The following is a 26,500-nucleotide window of genomic DNA, read 5'->3' as shown; positions in this document are numbered from 1 at the left end:
TGTGTGTGTGTGTGTGTGTACATGTCAAAAGGTGCTGATGAGCGATGGGTCATTAGTTAAACAGATGCTGCACAAAGTGTGAGTGTCTTCAAACTAAAGATGTACCTCACATGTAGAAGCACGTCCTGATTTTACCACTAACCCTAACACTAACCCACAGGAAGAAATATATATTTTTAAAAAAACAGCAAGGAAATTGTTTTACAGACAAGTGCAAATAATTTGTTTACACCCATCTGCTACTACAGCTTTAATATTGTGATAAAATTAAAATACATATTAGAATAGTAGCATTTCTTTCCAGCATGGAAGTACAGTAACTTGGACAGGTGAGCTAACCTGGTTTCCACCTGTCAAAACTACAAACACTGGCATTTAGCTCTGTAAAGTGAATAATTTCAAAGTAATAAAATTGTTTCGATATTTAACAAACAAAAAATCTCCAGTTCATCTGCAGAATGAGGCAACTAAATTAATAAAATGGAGCAAGCTACCAAGCTCAAACAGAGCTAAACAATACTTATGTGTTCCCTAAATGCAGATAATACTTGACTCACACATTTTTTTTACATTTAAAGGGGAGTAGCAGAATATCTGCCTTCAGATATGCAAGGTTGTAGCATTCATGTTAGTGATGCTGGAGGCAACGAGCATTAGTGACAAAAACATCCTGCAGCACTGTTGAGCATACCAAGCTGTCCATATTATCCCTCGATTGGTGAGTTAGGAATACTCCGGGCATTTTTTGCCAGTATTGCAGAAACAGACATCATGTGAATGTTGTTAGGTGGTAGCTGCTCAAGTATAAAGCTTTTAAATCAGGGACAGAGGACTTTTTTTTCACAAGGGCTACACATGACATCTATGCTTATGTTCAACTTAATAAATTTAGTAGACATGGTTGATTAGCTTAAAGGCTATTTGCCCGCCCTGAAGGGCGAAGACCTTTTCTCTAAAAACAACAACCTTCTGTTAGAAAATGTTGACTGCTTAGGTATAAATTTGTTGCACAATTATAAGATTACTTACATAAATGCAGTATCAGCTTTTAAATTAGGCTACATCTTGTTAATTGGTATGCATTGCATGAGCCAATAATGAATGATTATGTTATGAACATGGACTCGGGCTGTTTTTATATAATGGTAATGAATAATTCGAGACTGCCACAACAATCATAAGTGGTGCATGCTCTGTTGTATTTCAGGTAAACAGCAGTACACACTCATTGCAATCATTCACAATGGTATTCATTAGCATAATGCTGCCTTTTGTTTGATTTTTGAGGGGAGGTGTAGCGATGAAAATGAAAGGAGAACATTACCATTTCCACACAGAGGGAGCAGTAGTTGGTGGCCTCGTTCTTAATGTAGATGTTCATCAGAGGACTCGGTTTACTGCAGCTGTCGCAGGGGCCAAAAGTGGCCGCCACGAAAGTCTGGTCACACATGGCTGCAGAGGATCACCAGCACACCTGCAGAAACCCATAAGACACACACATAAAGATGACTTTAATCATCAGGATTACATGGAGGAGGGTTTTCTTTGTGGCTCTTCTGGTTTCTTTTCTCAGCTCTGACCACTTGTCTTGTTTTGCGTTTGTGTGTGTGGAGCTGTACAGAAGATAAGCAGCTGGTAATCTACTCCAGCCTGATCCTCCTCTGAGGAGAGAAGCTATTCTGGGAACCACACACATCCAGCAACACCGAGTTCACAGCAGTGCATGATAAAGGACTTCCAAATCTGAACTAAATATGGTCATCCAAAATATGGATCAACATTTTATCGCTTCCCTACACAATTATATACATTTAAACTGAAACTCAAACAGTTTCCCTCATTTATAATGAATTATCATTTCATGCCATTGGCTTTCCATGACAGTATAACTCATATAATGAGTAAATAATGTATATATAGAACAGCATAGTGTCATATTGGTAGATTGCATTGAGAAGTTTGCATACAAACTCAAAAAAGTTCGTTTTCATTTGAACTTCTTACCGTCCTTTGATGTGTGATGTAATCACATATCAACTTTCTGTTTAAGTTGTCCTCATATGATCTTTTGTATCAAGTGTCTTAATCATTTGGATACATTTAAATACCCAACATGGTCTTTGATGATTTTATCTAAACTGCAGAGTCAAACATCTAAAACACCAGCTTCCAGTCAGTCCACACAGATAGCTGCCATATCAACAAATAACAATAAATCTTACCTTACAAAATACTTTTCCCCCTCTGTAGAGCAGCTGCTTGTCTCTGGAGATCTAAGTGGATGTTTTCTAGTGAAGAGGATTGTCAGTGAGGGACAGAGAGGGAATGGTAAGCTTCTTAGTGAAGCATTTAAGCCCCAACTCTGCTCTGCTTTTACCACCATGCTTTATACACTCCTGCAGCATTACCTGTAAGGCCTGGGAGGTTACTTTTACTGTGTAACCCCAGTGCATTAGTCTTTTGGATCACCACCAGCTGCACAATTACTTTATGGCACCAATTTACCAGTTATAAGCACAACCGGATTTGCAGAGGGTTTTACAGAAAAAGTGAAAATATTTCAGTGAGCAGCACTTCTGTGGGTGAAAATGTCTCATTAATGTCAGAGGACAATAGCTGGAGTGCTTCCAGCTGATAGGAAGGCAACAGTAACTCAAACAACCACATGTTACAACTAAGGTATGCAGAAGAGCACGTCTGAATGTTCAATGTGTTGAACTTTGAAGCAGAAGGGGCCCTCAGTATCAGCTGGTATCAGTTGGCCATCATTTAAACCCACAGTCTGATCACTTATTTCAGAGTGAAAACACACCTTCTGATGACTGCTTCCAGAAGGTTGACTCACCGTGTCATGAAGCTCAAATCATTTAAAAGTGTTTTTAGACTGTGACAGGGAGTTCAGTGTACTCAAATGAGCGCCAAAGTCACAAGATCTCAGTCCAGTAGAGCACTTTTTGGGAACCGATTTGCACCACGGGTCAGCTGACATCTGCAGTAAATTGTGTGTGATGATGTGATGCCATCATGTCAATATCAAACAAACTCTGAGGAACGTTTTCAGCAGCTTGTTGAATCGGTGCCACAGAGAATTAACACCAAGCCAAGTGGGTACTAGCGAGGTGTAACTAATGAAATCTGCTGTTCAGCAAAATATTGATTTGAGTTTAAGCATAATAAACATTTTTGTTCATCAAAAGCTCAGAAAGTACAGTACCGGTACCCTCAACAGATTAAAGGCAATGACATCTAAATGAAATCAGGGAAACTGTGTGTAAACCTTCCAATTTTCAGGTTTTGTGCTTTACCTCAGAAATCAGACTGCTTCACCCCCCAAAAGAAAAAACAAAAATTCCACATCTTATTTTGTTTCATGATTACCGGTACGTTTTCCTAAAACGACCCAAAACTCTCAAAAATAAGAAACACGGAAACCCAAACAGTGCGGAATTCTTTTATTTTACTTTTACAGATTTGACAATTTATTCCAAGTTTCTTAACAGTGAACACATTCACTAAGCACAGCTACCAGAAACTACAAACAGTCCAGTTTTTCCAAATGTACACATGGGATCGGAGAGGAAACATCTGGTACCGGCTTCAGCATGTTCACACCAGTACCTCAAGAGCTGGGGAGGGGATGTATCTCTTTTTAAGTTAGTTTTGAACATTTCTTTAAAACGGCACAATTTATGCTAGTGCTGATGAGAACAATGGTAATTTATAATGTCTGAGTCATATCATACAGCCGATTCTCTCTTTAGTATGGAAATGCAGAGTGAATGAATGACATATTTCTCCTGTTTGAGAGCCCAAGAGAAGCCCAGGGGAACAAGATGCTGCAGCAGCTCTGCTCAACTAAGAAAGTAACACGAACCACTGAATGAATGAAGATGCATTTTGTTTTTACTCTGAAACTAGCTAATCCTTTGCAGTGTCCTCTGACTCTGAGCTTCATCTCTGACACCTGTGCCACACATCAACTTATAATGTTAACAAAGAGATGTTAGTCAGTCAGGACATTACCTAGAGGAAGGTCAACAGGCTGCACTTGTGTGAAAAGAACGGGGAAGTTTGATGGATTTATTTTTACAGTCCATACCCATCTATCGTTTATCAGATTTCCTCTGCAGTGTTGAAAAAAAGTTCATTTTGATGTCTGTGACACCAACTGCAGGACCGAATGACACGCAATCAAAATAAAAAAACACATTTCTATTCATTTTACAGTGAAAGAAAAAAAAAATACTGCACTGACAGAACAAAACAATGCCATAATGTTCGTTGATCATGTGTGTAAGTCATTCAGATAGCAAGTGATTCAGATAAGGCTTGGTCTACAATGTGCAGCTAAAAATCATGATACACTTCAATGTTTTTAAACATTCATATAATTGATTAACTCCTTCAGTAACCATCTTTCTTACGACTACAAGATATGTTCTCTTTGCACACAACATACACCAAACCAACTACAAATCCAACCAATATAACAAAAACATGGTCCCAGGAAAGTGCAACACAAAATAGCTTTACATAATTACTCCACTTAAAATTAGAGTTTGGCATTCGTACGTCACCTTGATAGTTTTTTTCCCCCCCTCTGAATGTAAATTTTACATCCTTGAAAAGGTTTGAAAAATTTAAATCAAAACTGCAGAATCCAGTTCATGTGTGTAAGGAGAAAATATTCCATCAAAGTGAAATGTGTTTTTTGAAAGGGTAAGGTCACCGCGCAAAATAAGGTTCACATCAAGGCGAGAGGCAGCTTAATACTAACGGTACAACAAGGAGTAAACTAGAAGTGCCAAAAGAAGAGGCAGCGAACGAAGGAAAAGCTGTTTTCACACACAAACTCTGAATAATGGCTGGTGAATCGGGTCACTGCATCCTTTTACTTCTTTTCCACTGTGCCCAGTCTAAACTGGTTTTATACGTTTTCTCAAAAAGCACTTGTGCCCAACCCCAACCAGTGATGTCAGTGAATATAGGAGGGGCTATCACAAGAAACTGACCAATGACTGGCCTGATTTCTTCACATGGAAATGACCCAAAATCTGCTGGTAACACTGCATAATAACAGTTTCTCACACCTGCTGAAATGTGAGCTTATTCTCGGAACTGTTTTCACATCAGCACTGGTTCCAGTACTGCTGCCCACGTAAGTGGGAAAAGGGGATTTTGTTTAGGTGAGGATGCCACCTGGGTAATGTAGGAGGTTGGACATGATACACCCATTTAGCTCCTTTTTTAACGTGAGCTGGCAGGTTAAATATATTAAATATCTCATGCAACTCTTCTCACAAATCCAGCAGGTGCATGTGTGAAAACTACTTCAATCCCAACATGGGCAGATTACCAGACACTCGTCCGACACTTCACCTGTGCCTGGGTTTCTCTTCTTTAAAATCAAAAGCATGCACTTGGATTTTGCCAAACCCATGCAGTTTAAGTGGGGGCAGCAGGAGTAGCAGTGCATGCAAGCAAACAATCTGAGCTGAAAGAACATGTGCACCAACAACAAAATGACAAAAAACAAAACTTCTTTGTCACCCTTAACCCAGCTGTGAAACTGAGAAGAGGAATAAATGAACACATTCTGTTTTTCTGGTAATAAAAGTCCACGTTGGGACATGCTGAGTGAAGGTGGACGGGTAGGAGATGTAAGAGGAGTCGAACAGAGCTGTGTTTGTGAGAGGATGCAGCAGAGGGAATGTAAAGCTCAACAGATTTTTGCAGCCTTTTGCATCTATTCTGCTCAGTAATACATGGCTTTAGATTATCTTAAGAAAATAACAATACTGAACAAAGTAAATAATCACACAATGACAACAGTAAAACATTTTTTATGGCTCTGAGCCAGATGACAAGAAAAAAAAAAACAGTAAGCAGAGTGTAAGGTTGGTACTCATACAGTATGTGTTCATGTCAGTGTTTCCTGTGACGCTCGGCTTTGGTCACAGCTGTAAACGGTGCAGACTGTCGCAGGTTAAACCCTTTGCAGAGTTTGAACCTTAAACCTTCTCAATCTGTCCTCGCCTATAAAACCTGTGCTACACTTCATCTGCCAGACATGCAGGCTAAACATGACAAAAAAAAACATCTCAAGGTTTAAGACGCGACCTAACAAATAATTATCTGTGCCGGCACTCATTAAAGATACTACATATTTACCTGATATTGACATAATAGCCAAGGAAGCAACTAAAACTGTCTCTAAGAAGCCGTTTGCCGTGGGAAAGAGTGGTCCCATCCTTCACTTCGGACACATTCGCTGCTAGGGGGAAGCTTCTAATCTTAAAAAGGGATGTAGCTATAAGTGCAATAAATAAAATACAGGATATATATTATTCATATTTATATAGATATTTATTTATGTATAAATAATATAGTACAGATGATGAATTTTGTCTTGGCTTGACGTGTTCAGAGAATAAAACGTACAAAGTGAAATCTGCTCAGTGGTCACCTCAACACGGGGTGGAGAGAGCGCTGACTTTTTCACCTCATCATTCAGCTGCCCTCACACAGGAGCTCAGAATTTACCCAACATGAGGGCAGACTGCTAGACTGACAAATCATAACTTGTTTTGAGGCTTCAGCTCCACCTGGTGGGCCTGCTCTCGTGTATCGAGACAATAACAATAACAACAACAACAACTATCTTAACAATTACTGGAAACGCAGATGAAGGATCGATGGCGAGTACTGGAGGCATTGATCTGGTCCTGTGGCTTCTCTAAGAGGCGGGCGTTTTGTACAAGCAGCGGATGATGCTCAGGGCTTACGGCCAGATTTAAACCAGCGGAAATAACCACATGTGTGCGTATCTGTGCGTTCGTGAAAGAGAGAAGGCGAGTGTGCGTCTGTACGTTCGGAGGATGAAAGTACTTTACAGATGTGACGTGTCTGCATTTTTCATGTATGTGCGTGCATGTCTGAGTTTAAACTAGAGAAACTGCTGAACCCTTTCACCCGTTTATTTAAACATGACTTCAAATCGTGTTAACGTGAGTGAAATTTGCGAGTGTTTGTGGTGTTTTAAATTTTTCGGGGAGACGGTGACTTGCAAATCCGACTGTGGCCACTAAGACAAATTCGCCGCAGGGCTCAGAGTGCTCTGGTGGGCTCGCATTAGACACGGGTGAGGAAGGCCAAGTTGAGCGAGCTGGGGATCTGGATGGTTTCCAGTGCGAGGCAAGAAGGGTTAAACGGGAAGGTGACGGGATAGATCATCTTCGTGTCCATCAACAGCTGGGGACTCTCACAGCGGTCCCGCAAGCGAGTCTGGAGAGAGAGATGATGGAAAAAGTTCATGTGCATTAAACAAAAAAAAAAAAGGTAGTAGACAGAAAATATATTAAGCCAGTCTGTTTGAAGACTCGACAAGTAAGAAAAGTTATCTTGGTGCAGAATCGATTGCATGAACTTTAGTTCGTAAATACCGATCAGTGCAGTGACTCAGATCTGAGAGGACCCTTGAGCTCAACATAGTGCCTATGGGAAGTGTCAGGGAACTGTACTTGTTATCAAATTTACAGCTCTCTTATTACAAGATAGCTACCACTAAAAAGTAACCTGTTACTTTAAAAATAAATTATATAAACACCGTCTTTGCAATTATCTATCCAGCTACTGTACATCGACTTTACTTCACTTCACAGCGAGTCGATCTTGGCAGCACCCCCTCCACCACATAAACAAGCGCATTCATTTCCATCAGAGCGACGGCTTTAGGCAAAGCCAAAGCTAGCAGTTGTGGTTTTGGAGCTGTAGCTACATATCATTCTCTTCCTCACCAGCATTGTTGCGAATGTAGTTTTAACTTGACGTTACTTCTGACATATTTCTCTCACATGACATATATTAGCACAAAGGAAACTGAATATAAAAGCCATCCCCATCCAATGCTGACCTTAACATGCACGCTGACACTGGATGCATTCATCTCTGCAGCTGTGTTGCTTGGTGTTTCAGTTACTCAAGCAGAACAGAAGTTTCTGTTTATCAGATGCCCAGAAACGCCAGAAAAATGCTGATGTTTTTCAAAGCAGCACACATTCATTGCCTTTACGGTACATGCACTAGTTAACAACAACAGGTGTCTCAAAGACCTCACAATATTAGTGACAAAACCCAAACAATCAGACAGTTTTCTACGAGTGACCGCTTTGAGGAAGAACTTCCTTTTAACAGGAAGATAACCCGGGCAGAGCCAGCCTCACTCAGCTGCAGCTTGCCTGGAACCAGAAAAAAAATGACCCCAAAACACTGAAGATAAAGCAGTATAGACTTGATTTAGCCAAAAAAGAAATTACCTGTATGGTTCGTATGAATGCGACTGACACTCTCTCCTCAAACTCGTTGACGGGGGTGTAGAGGTTCAGGACTTTTACGATCTGAAAGACATAAGACAGACAAGTTACAAAACACAGAAAGAGAAAGGTTTTAGCTGAAGCTTTAGCTGATAATAATTTTAAAAATATTTTACCTGAGCAGTGGTGAGAGCGTGGCACATGGAGCAGATGGCCTCTGCATCCTCGTCAGTCTTCTTCTTCACCTGCAGCAGCTGAGCGGCCTGGATCAGAGGCTCCAGCGTCTCTTTGGCTCCGCAGGTCATCAGACCTTTGTCTCTGAGCCACTCCTCCAGCTGACTCACGTTGTACCTGCAAACACGCATGATGAGATAACGCATCCGGCCTCACTCTGGAGATCTTCTCTGAGCAGCGACACCTCATACCTGATCTGCATGCCTTTGCTCCAGGAGCACATGTCTTTGCGTAGCAGCAGGTTGTTGAGTGTGACAGCGCCGATGATGTAAAACTGCTGCTTCACCACCTGCTTGATGAGCTCAGGGTCGGTGCCGTGCTGGCACATGGTGGAGTGGAAGGCGCTGAGCTGTCGCAGGATGGAGTCCAGGGTGTAGGTGCCCTCGTCGGCAATGCTTGACGTCCGTTTACGCAGACCCGTGGGCTTAACTCCCGACACGCCCTGAATGGTCTCGTGCTCCAACATGCCAGAGACTGAGGAAACACACGCACACAGGAGGTGTATAAGTACATGTGCTCTACCCGCTTGTTAAATGATGACCAACCGACCCTGATTATAAGTTCAACCCTCTCAGCATGTACTTACTTCTTTTGCATCGAGTCTTGCGAAAACTATATGTTAGCCCAACTACATCTCTGTAGCTAGCTGTGGGTGCCTGAACATTTTATGGCAACTTCCTAACTTCACCAACCATCTAAAATCTTACTATTTTTAAATCCTCGTCTATAATTACATTTACAGCAGTAAAATTATAGTATCACATGGATTTATTTCAGAAATTCCTCAGCTAGAATTTAGCATTTTTTTCTTTATTTTGATAGCTTACAGTTATGGCTAACTCCTAACTGCACCTCGTAAATCCTCTTTTTCATGGATGCGCAACTGTAACATCAGTAAGAGCAGATACAGTGAGTACTTTGGGCCATATTGAACTGTCAAAGGTGTCTTAAAGCTTGTTTGCATAAAAGAACCAAAGGAGCAGGAAATTACTTATCAAGTGACACACACACATCACATGTACAGGGACACACCTATCATGGGCTGGAGGATGTTCTCCATGCATTTGATCAGCTGCTGGTAGATCTGGATGGCCAGGTCGCTGATCACTTGTCTGTACTCTGCGAGGTCGAAGTTGGACAGACAGTGCTCGTTCTGCCTCGACGTGTTGTGTTTCATGAATTGCTGAGACAAGCACAGAAAACAATGTGTCAGAGAAGGTGAACGATGTCAATATTAATCCACGACACAGTCGGTCAATACAAAAAACAAACAAACAATCAAAACAACAGCTTGTTACGTCAAGCTTTATATTTTTTGTCCTTTTGGTCATTTTTAACAGATTAGTATATAGAGGACTGTAACAGCAAGATAATAAAAGAGATTCCTTCTTTCCCGAATATCTAAATACAGTGATACCAGATGTCTTATTGAACTGACTAGAAAAACCTTGTATGTGCTGGAATGGGACATTTTCTGTGTTTTGTGTATTGTTGTTGGCCTCACTTCGTCTCCGCTGTACTGTTTCAAACAGTGCAGGAAGCGGCAGGTGTTGGCCAGCCAGAAAGAGACGGTCTCAAAATCATCTCCTCGTTTCTGATGAAGAAGAAAACATCAGCAGAAGTTTGTGTTCACTGCAGAACCTTTTTTAGTTATCTAACGCAAAAAAACATCCAAAAATGTAATTTAAGAACAAAGGAGCTGGAAACGCAAAATGTGAACTTCATTCAAATATTAAAAGCATACGTACCTTTAAGATCTTTTTAATGCTGTTGATGGTTGACGTGAGCAGAGTGCGGACCTTCTGGTCATCGTTGACGTAGTCTGCATGTCTCAGACACATGAACAGGATGTAGGCTGGCAGACCTGGGATCAGATTCACTGCTACACCACGAGGTTTTAGTTCTGGAGAGATGGAGGAGGGGTGAGTTTATTTGTAGATTTTATTTTGTGCAAACCGTGAATTGAGGCTTCAGTTTCCAGGGAGTTTCAGTAATTTCAGGACTCCTTTCCATCTACTTTAACGCTTTAGATAGTGGACTATATCATTAATTCTAAATTCTTACCCAGGATGAGGTTCTTAACCAGTTTCATTTCATCCTCCTTCTTGTACTCTAGCATTCCCTGGAAGTCTTTCTCCCTGCGAGGAATGTTGACAGGGTGGATCGGCTCATCCACCATCTGTCCCGGAGATGTCTGGCCTTCGGTTTGACCGGCTGGAAGAAGCATGGCATGTGACAGTCAGCTGACATGTGGTGGAAACGAGCATATATGAATAGAGATTTTCAGGCTTCGGTTTTTCTCGCTTTACCTCCCATCTCTCCAATCCTCTTGGAGTAAACTTTCAGCTGCTTCTTGAGCTTTCGGATTGTTCTGTCCTGCTTCTCTAGCTGCTCCATTAGATCCTAAAAACACAGCGAGGGACACAGAGGAGAGAACAGTGAGGACTAACAGACAGCATCATCAGACACAGACCGCTTTGCAATGTCGCCCTCCAGTGGCTACAAGGAGGAATCCTACTCTTCTGTTAGTGGCTTTGCAGTGGACATCAGCTCAAACACGGAAATCAAAAGGTTAGAAGATGAAGAGAAAAGAATTTAAAAACATCCTTGGTGTGATTTTCAAATCAACATTAGTGCTGCCGTACTGGTTTTTGTTTTGCGGTTTTTTTCAGAGGAAGATTGCAGGATTTTTTGGCTGTTAGGAAAAAGAAGAAGGCGCAGCGCTGCTCCGCTGTGAGTTACAAGACACTGTTGCAGAGAATTAGAGCGACACCCTGCAGCATTTCATTCAGAACAATCTCAGTTAGTCAGAAACGTGCAAACATGCAGGCAAACACACACGCGGTCTCTACATACAACCATCCGCCGTAAAATGACGACTCGAGCCTCTCGGGATGCCGTGGGGTCGTCTGCCATGAGTTCCTGTCAGGTGACACCATCCACACAAATGAGCGTGTGGGACGCAGCTCTGTAGCGGCTGGGTTAGTTTGTGTATGTATGGCAATGAAAGTGACTCAAATCACACAGTCGAAATGCTGTTATTCACATTTCTAACACTGGAAGAGTTTTTAGCCGTGGTCTTATTATTAGTGATGTAACGTATTAGTCAAATGAGCTGTGGCCATCTTTACGGATAGTGTAATATCCACACTGTTGACCGTCCCCCAAAGTCTTCGTAGTCCCAGTTTTCTCAAACCGTGGGGTGGAATGATTATTTCAGAAGCGTTGGTTGGGGGTGTGACCTTTTCTCAGTGGTGTGTGGTAATGTATTTACAGCAAATTAAAATTATTCTGTGGGTTTTTGGCCTGTTAATAATAAATAATGTCATTGCAGATTTAATATGAGTGTAAGATATACAAATTGTCTGTAGCTGTCAGTAGTTATATGGATATATATCAAGAAAAGTTTGTGTATACACACACCTAAAATCCATTCTTAGGTGTGTGTATAAGTGTGTTGTTTTTATTTTTATCATTTAAAAATTATGCTGAATTTGTGAGACAAAGTTTAGCTCCTCCCCGTATCTGTGTGTGGAAGCTGCAGCGTACCAGGTTCTCGTTGGTGAGCCGGGTGATCTCGTGTTGCAGACTGGCTTCGATTCTGGCCTCTGGAGGCAGCTGCAGATTCTGGGCTAAGAGCTGCTGCTGCCGGTTGTTCTCCTCCTTGACGTTCTGCAGCTCGCTGCGCAACGACTCCACCTCATTATCATAAGTCCTCCGCTGAGTCTGCAGCTGGTGCTCCAGTAGCCTGAGAGAGGTAAGAGAGAAAGAGACAGAAATCAGCATCATACTGTGAGGGGGAGAAAGGCAGTGAGACGCCCAGTGCAGAAGGGAAAGAGAAGCTATAGTTTCCACCAGAAAGTGGTGATTGAGGACAGCAGCAGCATGCTGTGCAGACACTACCAGCAGCCCAGAGTCCAGCCTTTCTGAACAACGCTCATTCATTCTCCTCCTCTCTTCAGAGTAAAAGTTTCTCTGAGGAAAACTGAACCGAGCCAAATCAGTACTCAGAGATCAGGCTCAGGAACGGAGCAGGTAGAGCTGACAGAGGTTCAGTTTTCATTCAACAACCAACATGCAGTATTTCTATCTTTTTATGAGAACTACAGTAGCAGTTAGTACAACAGGAGCACTTCATACGCTTTATTAAAAAAGAACTTTGACTGCCTTTCTTGGTGGATAGACATTGTTTTTCTGTTTTTCCATCAATTTCTCTGATGCAATCCTTTCTTGCTGATGCCTTTTAGGGATCAGTCATTTTATGTGCTATAGTTTATACAATGACTTCTATTCTTTTACTAGTTTTTATGATCCAATTGTTTTTCTGCATGCATAAATCATTTTATAATAAACCTGTACGAAGATGATTAGCAGATATTTCTTCTTGAGAGTTTGTCCAACCAGTCTACATGTGTTGACTGGTTGGAGAAGACATTCGCCCACATTCCTCGAGGTGTCCTGTGCTTTGGGAATATGGGGCTATCGGCTCCGGTGGGGATTGAACTCGTGTGCAGCCGCCTGTTTGTCACTGATCCTAAACCGTTTTTAAGGTTATAGTAGTCTGGGTTTATTTCTAAAACTTGTTAAAATATTCCTCTGGATGTGTTTGAACTCTTTATTATGTATTTAAAGTACTGCACGCACACACATCACAGTGCAACCCCCTCAGAGAAAAATAACTGCTCCATGACACTACCAGACCTCTCAAGATTTAAAGGCAAACACTGTAAAAAATAAAAAGCATGCAGAAAGTGATTAACCTCAGTCAATGTCTGTGAACAACACTTAAGAGTTTTTTCACAGCTTTTTAACGATAGTAAGCAGTTATTGAGGAAACACTTGAGTGGATAAAAATTCAGCCCATCTAACTTCACAAGCCGAAGGCATCACAGCATAAAAGGAAGAAAAATTCCAAGGTCAACTGACATTTAACAAGCTTTCATAGCTGCATAAAACATGGTTAGTACAGTACGAAGACACATCCTGCTTCACTGTCAGAAATAAATCTAGAAACTCAAACCAAAGCTTTGCATCAGTGACTGTACATTACACAACACCTAAAGAAAGTTTTACATTATAGCACCCTGTGAAATGTGTGGCAGAAACAATAAGGAAGACAAATAATCAGAAGGCAGTCAAAATAAACAGACTGATGTGAGAGAAATGAAGTGTGAGAGAGAAACGTGAGCGAAGAAAACCAACGGGTCACATCCTTTCCCGTGAAAAAAGGCAAACGTGTCATGCTCAAAAACACTGTTAAACCTGATGGTCTCCTTCAAGCCCTGATTAACCAGCCACAGCTCTCCGTCCTCATTCAGCTTACGTAAGTCTGGAGCAGCAGATCTGACCGACACACAACACAAAGCAACATGAACATTACAATGGCACAAAGAAACGTGAGCGGGTGAGCGGGACCACATGAGCAAGAATATTTATCTGAGGTGTGATAACATCCTGCATCTGGTCTTCAACACAAAATAACAATAATACTAATTTGTGTGATGTCATAAAGTTAAAGGAAGAAAATCTGTAAAACCTGATGTACTGATGATGTGTGAAGTCCTATTTCTGACTCAATGCATTTCAGTAATACATTAAAGTGGACCTATTCCGCTCGTTTCTAACCCCTTCTGTCTTTTACAACAGCTGCATCAATCTTGCCGCCTCATTAACAAGGTTAGAACAGCAGGTGGCGCTTCTCTGCCTGAAATGACCAAATTAGAGATAACTGCTTTCACAGGGATCACAAAGAGTAAAAAAGACAAAGGAACATCTGGAACAGAGCCTTTAGTGTCAAACCTGAGATTATGGTTGACAGAGATGAGATGGACATATGCAGACCTCATTACTGTAACAGTATGTGCACAACAGAAAATAAAGAAAAAGTCCACTTTAATCATTTATTCAACCACTGCAGGTACTACTGATGTGAATTAGCAGTATTTTATATGTGTGTGAGTGAATGAGTTTGTTCTTGCATTTACTGAGTGATCCAGTGACCGAACTTTGTAGTCAGTGGGAACAGAAAAGGTCAAGAAATGGGACACAAGTGAATGCAGCGATACAAAATTGAACTTTTAGGGAAGCTCTACTGTAAAACAACCTTGTCGCTGTAGATATTTATAATCTGACCTCATTGATCTTATCAGCTGTCAAACATTTGGCCTCATTCAATAAAATGTGCACGTGTTACTGTGCACAGTAATGTTTAAACTTGCAAGATTACTTTCAAATTTAGCTCCCGCCGCCTCCGTGTACAAATCCAAATCATTCTATATTGAATGGCATGTGGCTGTTATTTGCCGTCTAGAAACTGTCATACTCCGTTTCTCTATGAAGTCGAGAGTGAAAAGGGAAGCACGGTTGCTAAAAAAACAAAACAAAAAAGTAAAGGGAGTGAGAGCTTTGAGGTAGAAGCCAGAGAAGGCACACTTTTCTGAAGTGTTTCCTTAGGAGTGAAAAGCTTGGACTGCAATAGCCGAGGCAGTAAATATTGTGTCTCCAGAGACTCGGAGCGAAAGGTGACACGGGCAAAAGTTTCGACATCAGAGCTGCTGTGAAAACTTGGAAACAGACCAGAAGAAAAAGGAGGCAACGGTGAAGGACGAGCACCACCTGATCCATCACCCAAAGCCATTTATTATGCCGAAGTAGCATTTAGTAAAGAAGCGATGTTAACTGTCAATTAGGATGATCTCTATTAAATTAATTGTGCCAAATATGCTTGGATTATTTATTTTTTAATAAAGCCACCTTAATATGCTACGCTTTCGGCAAAAATGTGTGAGACAGAAAGGCCCTCATGATAGTCTGAAGCTGCTGTAAACCAGCTTTCAGGAAAAAAATATGGATGAATTTGGGATTTCTGCACGAAACGTTTGAAATGTTCACGCGCAGATTTGTGAATGAGGCCTAATGTCTGCACTGTTCTGAAGCCAGTAAAATTATTATGAGGAAAAGTAAATTGACTTAACATTTTAAAATACAGAGATTGTAACATTTTACCCTTTTCCATTTTAGTTGTGCACACAGACTGTATATAAAAGATGGAAGCCCTGCTGTGACGTGTTTTGGACTTTACTATCTTCGTGTTTTGAAATTGGATGAGCAGGGGTCAAATCTAATTAACCCTTTAAAGCCTGAACCATTAAATAATAATTACCAGAAAATTTACATTTTTTGAAAATGGAAAATTCTGTGTTGAACTTTGTGACAAAATTTTTAAAAAGACTATAAATTAAATATTAATTTGCAAACATGAGCTTTAATTTTTGTCATATTTGCTACATCAGGTATTTTTTTCATGCAATGTATTGTGTAAATTATTTTGTTTTTTTGGAGAGTGGAGTGGGGAAATCACAGTGATACAACATGTGCAGCATATAAGGTCTGAATAATAATAAGACTTGAACCAAGTGTTGAGACAAAAAAAAAAACAAAAAAAAAAACATCAGAAGGGTGCTCATGTGGCCATTTTCAATAGATTTCTCTCTACAGTAACTTTTTTGCAATCAGCAGTCAAATGTTTGCAAACCTCTTCTGCATCTCCTTCCTTGCTGCCTCCCTCCTTTATATACAGCCTGTGGTTGTGTGTAAATGCACGCTTCCTTACAAGTACGCTGTGCATCGCTGTTTTAGCGTAATAATGAAAACAATTAAAACATAAATGAATCATTTCATGCACCATTCATGCCAAACTCCTTCTATAAAGCTGAGGCTGAAGCTCTTCTACATCGGGATCTAAACTGTGGCACGGTTAGTCACTTTGGGCGTAAAAGTCAAACCGAAACTCAAAGCCATCTCCCTCGCTGCTCAGATACTTTCATGCTGTTAAGTGAAGCAGGTCCTGCAGTAACTACAGCACCGTGAATACAGAGATAAAGTCACAACAACTGTAGAGCCACTAAAGTTACAGAACTCTTGACCCATGCAAACCATTTTCTCACTTCCCTCATGAGCCACATAAATATTCTTGATGTCAGTAAGTACAGCTACATATACACAATGTCCTCTTTCTGTTAGGCCAAAACAGAATCTAATACTTTATTTTGCAGCGTGTTCTCACTCCTGCGCGTCAAATATGCCGTTTTTGCCGTCTGTCCACCATTATGTACAAGAAGTTACAAAGACCTGCTTTAGGAAGCTGAAGGGTTAATCATCCAGAAAATGTCTTCACGTCCTACTTCACTTTTTAAAACCTTTTTTCACTTTCTTTTTTTAAACGTTAGAAGTCAGTCATATGCATATAGTATTAAAGACAGAAAATTAGGGGACTAGATTAGTTTATCCTAATAAAGTTCTTTCATCCTCAACATAGTTCATTGTAATGAAAATGTCTTCATGAGCTATAGTTGTTTATTTATTACTCTAAAGGGCAGACAGATGCAGCAGTATTATATTTTTCAAACAAGTTCAAAACAAAAAAGATCAATATAAAATTAACATCCATCCATTTTTTTTCAGTATTTTCAAAATGTTTTGAGTCTCAGAAGGAAGTTCAAATGTTCAATTTCACACATTTTTTTGGAACTATTTTTAATCGATTAAAGGATTTTTTTTGTTCAATTATTTCTGTAACATTTTTCTATCCGTCATATTTTTCAAATCCAATCGGCACACTTCACAAATAAATAACACTGAACCTAATCAGTCAGCTAGTTTCCAATCAGTAAGACGAAATTACAGATCAGGCCCACAATATACCAAAATGATGTGAACTTTTCTTTTCTCCTTCATCTTTCCCTTTCAGTTTTACTGGAAGGTTTGGTTTAGACACTGAACACATTAGTTTTAGGAAAAACTAACGATGAGTTGGGTAAGACACGCCGGCGGCATTATTTGACGCTGTGATAATGAAAATAGGCGCGTTATTCATCATGCTTTTAGGGCCAAAAATGTTACGCTCTGCTGCTCAAGCTTTCATCAGCACTACAGACTGAAATCAGCTGCAGTGACATCTGTCATTTATAACCCAGTATTTCAGCGACAGCGTGGCCATGCATGCTCTGCTCCACGATGCATCGGCCACGTCTCATCGGTTACCTCAGCCTACTCAGGAGATCACTGACTTCCAGCTGCTGACGCATGAACCTAGGAGATCTGACAGGACAAACAGGAATTCACACACACATCGCACACACAGCACTCACACATACACGGTATCATAATGGCACTAGAGCATACAAAGGTTGATGTGAGTCAGTGGAGGACAATGAGTAAAGACATGGAGGTGAGGAAGAGAAGTGGCTGTAAGAAAGTACCTGTTGGTGTCTTTGAGGCCTACGTAAGCTTGCTTGACTTCGTCGTCCTTCAGTTTGGACACGTCATCTTTATACACTGAAGGCTCCGTCATGGTCTCCTGGAAATAAGCGAAGAGACAATAGAGAAACAATACTTGTCACTTGTGATCAAAAGTTTTGATGTTTTTTGGGATACATCACTAAGAACCATTCACCTAATGAGACACTGGTAGCCAGAATATATGTATATCTGATACATATAATATTTGCATCTACAGTACTGCGGTTATCGCCTTTTTTTTTTTTAAACCATCTGAAACAACCTTCAATCAATTTTGTTCAAGTATTCATGACAAACTCATATTATTCAAAAACCACAATTTCAACTTGCAGGGAGCTTTCATACTGAAGTACAACACACACACACACACACACACACACACAAAGACAAAGGACAAGACAAATGTACAATACACAGGTGAAGACAGTGTCTGATTATAAATATGACTATTATGTCTTGACTCTTTAATTTTACTTCTTTTAATTATCTGTTCTTTTCCTTTCTTTTAATTTTGTAATTATAGTATCGTATCCTTTAATTTGAGTTATAAATAAATACACATAAATACTGCTTGGTGTCAGATGAGCCCCAGTCTCCTCATAAATCTGAACTTGATCTGACATTAAAGTGATTTAGATCTGTTTACAACTCATTATGTTGTATTGAACAGTTAGAGTTAAGGGCGGCTTAAACTCTGAATTCATATTAACATTTAAAAGCAGAACCTCCATGCTTCAGTCAGATATCCATGCTATTCAGGTAAATATTTATATATTATATAACGCTCCACTAATTCTACACATGTAATTGTAGCCAAATATGAAATTTTAAAATCTATTACTTATGTCTTCTTAAACTATTACTTTTTAGCACATCTATACTGATCACAGATTCACTGGCCACACATTTAAATGATGCTCAAGTGGTAATAAAGGGCCTAAAGTGTGTCAAGAGAATATATTTCGCACACCACCACCAGCCTGAACTGTTGATACAAGGCACAATGGGTACATGCTTTCCTGTTATTTTGCACCAAATTCAGAATTTTCTGAACATAATTTCCTCTGGGATTAATAAAGTATTATACTTTATTAGGTATTAAAATAAAGTATAAAGTATTTTCACTAGTAAATTTGTGTATATCAGCTTAAAATTAAGCAGGCTGTCTTGACTATGTCTACACCCCAAAGGCACTGAGCTGCTGTAATGTGGTCGGTTGGATATTTGATTAAGAAGCAGTTAAACATCTTTGTACCTAACAAAGTGGCCATTGAGGGTCTATCCAATATTAAGCTACACTGACTCAGTTATCTTTAGCAAAGGATTTCTCACTTATTTTCAGATTCTTACCCACTTACTTAACTTTGTATTACAACATTTTATAACCGGTCATACTTGCTCCACACGGAAATATCAGTAACTTCTTTGACCTTTCTACTTCAGTCTTCAATTTAGGTTACAAATTTTCACACAGCTTCAAGAGAACGGGACTTAATGTGTTTCACTGAGTGTGTGAAAGCAGACAATGGCAGCGAGTCGCATCTCTTCATTCCAAAAAGTTAAACTAATGCAGAATAAGAGACAATAAAACACAACTGAATCAGGAAAGCAGTTGTTTTATGTTGTTTTTCATTGCTGATAGCGTCCTCGCTGTAAATGGAAACCAGAATAAATGCTGTAATTCTGTGTTTCACTGAGATGCCTGAGGATGTTTCATACACAGCACAGACCATGAAAAAACATGTCAAATACTCGTGGTTGATGCCATTTTTCAACTGTACCTTCTCATCCTGTGGGGAAGCATGAATGGAGGAGAGAAGGTGGAGACGGGGCAGTTAGGCACGATGGACAGGTTGAAGCATTGTCAATACGCAGTGTGAACAATGATTTTACCCCCAAAAAGAGTTCACGTGTCGAATAAATAAAGACTCGTTTTACGATGTAAGCTCAATGAAGTTTTAGTTTTAAACACAACAAGAGTTATAACTTAAAATTAGAAAAAAATTCTTTGGGTCAATAGAGTTGACCCATTTTTTTGTTATCTGCTTACTAACAACAACAACAACAACAACAACAACAACAACAACAACAACAACAAACGCAGACAGAGATGAAAACACACAAATATGAGAAGGTGGATGTAAAAAAGCAGCATTTCATCCACCTTCACAGTTATGAGACCTTGTAAAACATGACAACATGCCAAACACATGTTTGTTTTTCTCTAATTGAATGTGAACAAAATAAAGAATATCAAGTGCTACCTTGTGGTGCATGGCCTCCTTCTGACTGACCAGCTGGGAGCGCAGGATCAGCACCTCCTCCTTGCGGACCTCCAGTTCCTCACAGGAGGCGTTGAGCTGTTCCAGGAGCACCTTGTAAGCTGGCGAGCCCGGAGCACCGGCGCCTGTAGCAGCGTTACCGAGCAGACTTTTCCTCATCTCCTCCAGGTCATGTTTCAGCTTCTTGTTCTCTGACTCGAGCTCCTGACGCTGAAAGATGAAGTTACAGTCAGAAATACGAGCAGAAAATTTGACTTTGTTTTCATTTGCTGTATAAGAAGCATTGATGATGTCATTCAGAGGAGTGAGTGGAGGTTAGGACACCTATGGTCATGTTACTTACCTTCAGGGACTCGTACTCCAGCTCAGCCCCACGAGCCTGAAACGAAAACACGTTTATATACTTTTAATCTGTAGTGATAATTATTCATGTAGATGATTTTGGTCTGAGTTGTATTTTTTTTACCATAACCGTCAAATTTATTTTATAAGTATTGAGGAAGACCTGAACCTGAACAAGCTCTAATTATATTCTATATCATCTCAAATATCCATTATCTGACTGAACTGCATGTTAACAGACCTTTCAACTTTTGGTTTTAGATCATCTGTTTTTCAGTGAGTGCAGTGAAAATGGGTGAAGGTACCATGGCACTAGCCCGCTGCAGCTGCTCCTCTCTGTTTTCCAGTTCGTTGCGCAGCAACTGCTTGTCTTGCTCCAGCTCTGTGACACGTTTCTGCAGCTTGAGAGTTAGCGAGGTGTCGATTCCTCGTGTCACATCCTGCATGTGAGAAGAACGATTACGAATGTGCCACATGAAACGTATTGAAATGCAAATGCTTAAAGCACATAAACATCAACTATAATAACATTTTCAAACACTAATATTAAACATCTCCTAACTTGTGTTCCAGTTAGGGTTATGCTTCACTTTAACTTTAATGATTTGTTTCCCTAATGGTTGAAACTCCATCTTCAGATCACAATTAATTTTCTTACTTCGCGGCCACGGGTACCATCTTCCAACTCGGCGTACTCGGAGTTGTACGTGTACTCTGATTCGTTGCTGCTGTGGGTAGAATCTGTTCTCCTGTGGCCAGGCTTCGAGACGTTCTGCAGACAAAAGAGGAAATAAGCCTTTTAATTTGAACAAGTATTGACTCGCACTCACTCTGCTGCGCTTGCAGATTAAAAGTGCAGTTAGGCACTGAACACTACCAAGCATCTGCCTTCCACAGAGTCTATGAAGAGTCAGTATTTCTGCTGTTCTCACCTTTTCTGGAAGCTTAACATTTAAACAAAGGTGTAGAAATGTGGCTCATTGCTCGCAGTACATGAGCAAATGTGTTGCTCACCGAAGAAAGAGCCATCTCCTCCTTGAGGTCGTCGTATTTCTCCTCGAGGCGAAGGTGTTCGCTCAGGAGATTCTGGTAGCGAGAACGCTCCTCGTTCAGGTCGGTCTCCAGCTGTTGAGTCTCCTCTGCTATCGCACGAGTCATTTTCTCTGAGGGGTAAAACATAAAGAACAAGTCGTTTCAAACTTTGCAAAGATGAAATTAACTGAGCTGTTGGATGCAACTTAAATGTATGCGGTGATGCGTACCTGTCATCTGCTGACTCTGTTCCTGAATCAACCGATTCAAGTCGTCCTTCTCTTTCTTCAGCAGCCCGTTCTGATCCTTCAGCTCTGCCACCATCTAAAAACACACAAATGTGATCCTTACATCACAAATGATTAAACCTTTCTTACAGAACATACTGTGTGGGACACATTTGTTGCTGAGATTTTTTTTAAACTAGACTCTTAGATTTGTGAGAATAATCTCATGAAATGAAATGTAATGAGAGATGTTATGATAGCGCTGCAATGAGTCTGACTCGGTCTGTGCTGTTCTCCAATGTCTCTTTGCAACAGGGGAGTCAACTGTGTGCAGTGGTGTGGGTTATTTTTCTATCTAAAAGCAACATTTCCAACAATTACATCCCTTTAAACCTAAATCTATGTCCAAAAAGAAAATTAAAAATACGAAACTATCACAACTCTTTGGGTCTTCAGTCTAATAGCCTTCACTGGCAACAGTGTAAAGAAAGACAAAGCAATGTAAACTAGAGAAAACCACACACACCAGCTGTCTCACTAAATCACTACTCTCCTGTGCTCACCTGCCCTGGGGCAATACTGCCCTCTGAGCCCACCATGTGCCCCTCTCCCCCCGGTTCGCTCTGGCTCCTGAATTGCCAATATGTGTAGTCAAGCAAAAAAAGAACGCACAGTTTTGTGATAAACAAGATATATTTCTCCTGGAGACGACCGGGGACTTTACTTATTAGGGGTCACTGTTGATTCTAGCTTCAAACTAATAACGTGGATTTTTGAAGTAGTCTGAGAGACATGAGAAAGAGGAGGGGAAAGAGAGGCGGCGAAAAAAAAGTGATGTGATTAAATTCATCCGCAGCAAGCGAGCGTTCAGTATGCAACCAAAATATGTGGAAATTAATAAAGGAAGAGAAAGAAGTGAATGACAATGAAGAGAAATATGAAGATGCTAAATATTCATGGTGGACAGAGATGCGTCAGTGGCTCCTGTCTTACTTTCTCCATTTCGTCCCTGTAACTTTGTGCCCAGTCCTCGATGGTCTTCTTCTCCTGCTGCGTGCCACTCAGCTCCTTCTTCAGCCTCTCCAACTCCTCCAGCAGAGAGGACACCTGGTTGGCTTTGTTCTTGGCATCCTCCTCCACCCCACGCAACCGGTTCAGCTCGCCACGCATTCGCTCGCTCTCCACTGTGTAGGAACTCTCCAGGCCGACTAGCCTCTCGTTGACCAACCGGTTTTCCTTGCTCTGGGTGTACAGGATAAAAGTTAAGCTAAATAAAAACCCTCATAGAGAACAAAATAAATAAATAAATAAATGAATGAAATGAAAAATGAAACGTGTTACCTGCTCGTCGATCTTCCTCTGCAGCTGCATGATTTTGTTCTCCATGCCTTTGTTGAGCTTCTTAAAGTGTTCGACTGAGCGAGCCTCAATCTTCAGCTTCTTCAGCTCACGCTTGGCCCTCATCCTGCGGATGCAGCACTGCAGGTAGACGATGGCTTCCAGGCAGCGCTTGTACCAGCACCGGGCCAACCAGCCACGAATGTGCTTCTGAATGATTACCGCCTTATGCTCCCGCAACAGCTACAGCCACATACAAAGGCAGTGATAGAGAGGAAAAGAAATACGAGTACATTGAAGTGAATTTTAGAAAAATTACACTTCCTTCTGTCCACTGAAAACTGTGCAAACATAGAATAACAGAATATAATATTAAAAACAGGAGTGTTTTCATGACTCACCGCCTGATACTTCTGCCGGGCCATGTAAGCTCTGAGGATGGTTTGCATGGCCAGAGCGGCTGCCTGCTTCTGCTTGTAGCGTTTCCTCTCCACGTACATCCTCTGGTACTTCTGGATGATAGTGGCTGCCTGAGTGCGGCGCAAGAACTTGGCCAGGCTGAGGAGAAGCAAGAGTCAGGATTCAAATTCTGTACACCTCTAGTTTTTAGCTGGATAAAATGTTAAGTGCCACAGTTCTCACCAGCGGGCCTGGTATCCTCTGGTGAACCTTTGTATGGTAATGGCAGCACTGCGCTTGCGCAGGTACTTCTTGCGTGCCAACCAGCAGCGGATGGTTTTTTGGATGCGGATACAGGCGGCACGCAGCTTGTCTGCCCTCAGTTTCTCCAAGTAAGCCACCTGACCGGCTCTGAAGAAGATCTTAGTCTTGCCAAACTGATATTTATCCTGATCCTGAGGGACAAAAGAAGCAGTGATCAGAGGTGAAACGAACTCAGTCATGATTTAAAAGTTGTTTTAATCTGTTGTTTTATAACACAGAACTGTAAAATGAAGCAAGGGACCAACTATCTGACCTGCACTAATTTCTCCAGAACGTTCTTGCAGGTCAACTTTTTGTCAGCGAGGACGTCCTTCTGCTTCATCAGCACTCGGTAACGGCTAAAGAACTCCTGATACGTCCATCTGACAAACAAACACAGACGCTTACAATCTGATCCTTTCAATTTATCAAATTTTCCTCTGAAATACTTCAAGTACCAAAGGCTGGAAAGATTTAAGTATTTGGAGTTTTGGACGGCAGACTCTTTGATCTAAGAAGTTATTTTGAATTTTTTTTGCATTGAGCATCACATTGAGGGAGATGGTACTAAACTGTCTACATTTTCATATGTAAAACAATTTATTCAGTAGTGCTGGGTGTGTGACGTTTTGCTGTTCGTTGTATAGTCGTCTCTTTACTTTAAAATGTATTTAATACACTATGTTTTGGTTTTGATTTTGCGTTTCACCTTTATTATTACCTCTACACGTCTCCTGGATTTTCTGGGGAAAGTAAGAACTGTGCACATACTGTGCACTGTGGGGAAGCTCACGGTGAGATGAGCAGTGACAGCATTTTTGAGCCTCTTCACCGTGTCTATGTCTATTTGAGTGAGTTAATTCAGTACTCATCACTTCAGCTGATCCAACTGCTTGCACTGGCCTTCTGCTATGCAAATGTTATATTTCTTCTATATGAACACACATTAAATTATTAGACGTTTACAGTGTGAGTCAGTCACAGTGTTGCTGGGGTGCATCAGTACCTCGATGGGAAGCCTGCAGCAGAGATCCGGATGGTTTCCAGGACGCCGCAGGCTCTGAGCTGCTGCACCGCACGTTTGGGATCAAACCTGCCAATATCGAATAACCACAGCCAATGTGAATCATGTATACACAGTTTTGTACAATAAAACACTGCATAAACACGCAGTGTTACTGGTGTCTAAAATTTAAACAGAGAACTTGAAAAAGAGATAAATCTTCCTACAAAAACAGCAGATTATAAAACAACGCTGAAACTCACGAGAAGGCCAACTTGAAGTCATTGGGTTTGATACAGCGTACGTAGTGAGGAGTGGTCGCGTTCAAAGTGTCCATCAGCTTTTGTAGAGAGTTACGAAACTACAAGAGAGGATCACCAGCATCATCATGACCTAAATCCCTTTTGTAAAATTAAGATGAAAGTCTTTAAAGTTCATTGAGTCACAATTAACAGGCTTCAGATTTCCCAAAATAAACTCATAAGAAAGATAAAATACTGGCAACTGCTTGTGCTTCGCCTCTGTCTCCTAGTAGATACGTCTATGATAACAACTTGAAACTCTTACGTCACCTCGTTCTGGAGTTATCGCATTCACAAACTTACGTGTCCACGCCTAATGCCCACAGACACCCACATAAATACCACAGAGTGTCTAAGTTACACAAGTCCAGCTAAGAGTGAGACAGGCACCTGACAGCCGACAGTCTTCTTGTGCTCTTTGCTGCTCGTGTCCCGGCTCTTGTCGGGTTTGATGCTGAGACGGGTGCGGCCCCCGGTTCCCTGGACCTGACCAGTGGGGCTGGTTGCCTTTTCCTCGTCCTGGAACAGCTCCACCAGCAGGTCAAACTAAAAACAACAGCCCACTCATAGTTACCAGCTGATAGTGACATGAATCCTAAACGATAAGATGCATCTCTGCTGCTGCCATATTGCTCAGGGATTCTGATTACTGGTTGTGATGTGGTTTTATAAACAATACCACGCTTTTCTGCTGCTTTTCAATGTCCCAGTGGCAATAATAAATAAATAAATAAATAAATAAATAAATAAAAACACAGATAATAAAAGTTGAACATGTGAGAACTTATCTTACTGTCTGAAATCTTACTGTCCCCAATATGTTTAATTTAATATATCACAATAAGCAATCCTTCTTTTTAGATGACTTAAAGTTCATAAACAAAGGCTTATATCTAACATAAGCATTTGGGTCATTCTAATTTAGCAGTGTCCAATATTGTAAACGCACATCTACTATTTAAAACAAACCAAACAGCCTCTGCTTTTGCCTCCATAGACAAACGTACTTTAGGAGGTCCAGCTGCCCCTGAGGAACACGGCGCCTGCAATGATGCATCATTCCTACATTTGTGCACGGCATCACACACTGCAGATAATTCTGACTTACTGACATTTCATTTTGTTTCAGTAATTAGGCTTTAGTTCAACTCCTACAAATCACAAATGATTTTTTTTATGCTGCCATGCGTTCTGATTTTTCTTACTTACCGTGCAGTGCATACTGGCTTACAAAGCAGGACAGCAGCTCTATTTTTGCGACACTGAAAACCATCACTATGAGGACTTACTGTAAAACCGAAAAATGTTTGGACACTGTGTTTGCAAATCTCATAAACCCATATTTTACTAACAACAAAACATATAAAACGCATCAAGTGTTTAGATATTTGAGAGATTTTACTATATCGTGAAAAAACATTGGCTC

General features: G+C 40.7%; 2 protein-coding genes across 11 annotated transcripts in view; both read right to left on the bottom strand.

The window, feature by feature from the left end:
- gnb5b (guanine nucleotide binding protein (G protein), beta 5b) overlaps nucleotides 1-3,336 on the bottom strand; it is a 15,355-nt gene extending 12,019 nt beyond the window's left edge. Inside the window, exons 1-2 of the mRNA XM_042218768.1 lie at nucleotides 2,223-3,336; nucleotides 1,325-1,474 (exon numbers count right to left, since the gene is read on the bottom strand). Coding sequence (XP_042074702.1) covers nucleotides 1,325-1,450 — 126 coding nt within the window. The 5' untranslated portion in view covers nucleotides 1,451-1,474; nucleotides 2,223-3,336. The remainder of the gene's footprint in view (nucleotides 1-1,324; nucleotides 1,475-2,222) is intronic.
- A 101-nt stretch (nucleotides 3,337-3,437) lies between these two features.
- myo5aa (myosin VAa) overlaps nucleotides 3,438-26,500 on the bottom strand; it is a 62,052-nt gene continuing 38,989 nt past the window's right edge. For 3 of the 10 annotated variants that reach the window (XM_042218743.1, XM_042218734.1, XM_042218739.1), the window contains 28 exons: nucleotides 25,465-25,620; nucleotides 25,036-25,133; nucleotides 24,776-24,862; nucleotides 24,044-24,152; nucleotides 23,710-23,921; nucleotides 23,469-23,625; nucleotides 23,071-23,310; nucleotides 22,723-22,971; nucleotides 21,733-21,826; nucleotides 21,485-21,633; nucleotides 21,129-21,242; nucleotides 20,776-20,910; nucleotides 20,472-20,507; nucleotides 20,111-20,338; nucleotides 19,628-19,636; nucleotides 17,807-17,904; nucleotides 13,809-13,889; nucleotides 12,096-12,294; nucleotides 11,403-11,468; nucleotides 10,856-10,949; nucleotides 10,611-10,760; nucleotides 10,295-10,449; nucleotides 10,051-10,140; nucleotides 9,579-9,729; nucleotides 8,738-9,020; nucleotides 8,489-8,663; nucleotides 8,316-8,396; nucleotides 3,438-7,284 (listed from right to left, as the gene is read on the bottom strand). In XM_042218743.1, coding sequence (XP_042074677.1) covers nucleotides 7,132-7,284; nucleotides 8,316-8,396; nucleotides 8,489-8,663; nucleotides 8,738-9,020; nucleotides 9,579-9,729; nucleotides 10,051-10,140; nucleotides 10,295-10,449; nucleotides 10,611-10,760; nucleotides 10,856-10,949; nucleotides 11,403-11,468; nucleotides 12,096-12,294; nucleotides 13,809-13,889; nucleotides 17,807-17,904; nucleotides 19,628-19,636; nucleotides 20,111-20,338; nucleotides 20,472-20,507; nucleotides 20,776-20,910; nucleotides 21,129-21,242; nucleotides 21,485-21,633; nucleotides 21,733-21,826; nucleotides 22,723-22,971; nucleotides 23,071-23,310; nucleotides 23,469-23,625; nucleotides 23,710-23,921; nucleotides 24,044-24,152; nucleotides 24,776-24,862; nucleotides 25,036-25,133; nucleotides 25,465-25,620 — 3,849 coding nt within the window. In that variant the 3' untranslated portion in view covers nucleotides 3,438-7,131. The remainder of the gene's footprint in view (nucleotides 7,285-8,315; nucleotides 8,397-8,488; nucleotides 8,664-8,737; nucleotides 9,021-9,578; nucleotides 9,730-10,050; nucleotides 10,141-10,294; nucleotides 10,450-10,610; nucleotides 10,761-10,855; nucleotides 10,950-11,402; nucleotides 11,469-12,095; nucleotides 12,295-13,808; nucleotides 13,890-17,806; nucleotides 17,905-19,627; nucleotides 19,637-20,110; nucleotides 20,339-20,471; nucleotides 20,508-20,775; nucleotides 20,911-21,128; nucleotides 21,243-21,484; nucleotides 21,634-21,732; nucleotides 21,827-22,722; nucleotides 22,972-23,070; nucleotides 23,311-23,468; nucleotides 23,626-23,709; nucleotides 23,922-24,043; nucleotides 24,153-24,775; nucleotides 24,863-25,035; nucleotides 25,134-25,464; nucleotides 25,621-26,500) is intronic. The other 7 variants (XM_042218746.1, XM_042218752.1, XM_014333113.2 and 4 more) reach the window with 5 other exon arrangements.

Source organism: Haplochromis burtoni, unplaced genomic scaffold (assembly GCF_018398535.1).
Source record: "Haplochromis burtoni strain Fernald_Lab_line unplaced genomic scaffold, NCSU_Asbu1 Contig_2, whole genome shotgun sequence".
NCBI classification, from domain to species: Eukaryota; Metazoa; Chordata; class Actinopteri; order Cichliformes; family Cichlidae; genus Haplochromis; species Haplochromis burtoni.
The sequence above is the reverse complement of the archived record's forward strand: the minus strand, read 5'-3'. Positions and strand labels throughout refer to the sequence as shown.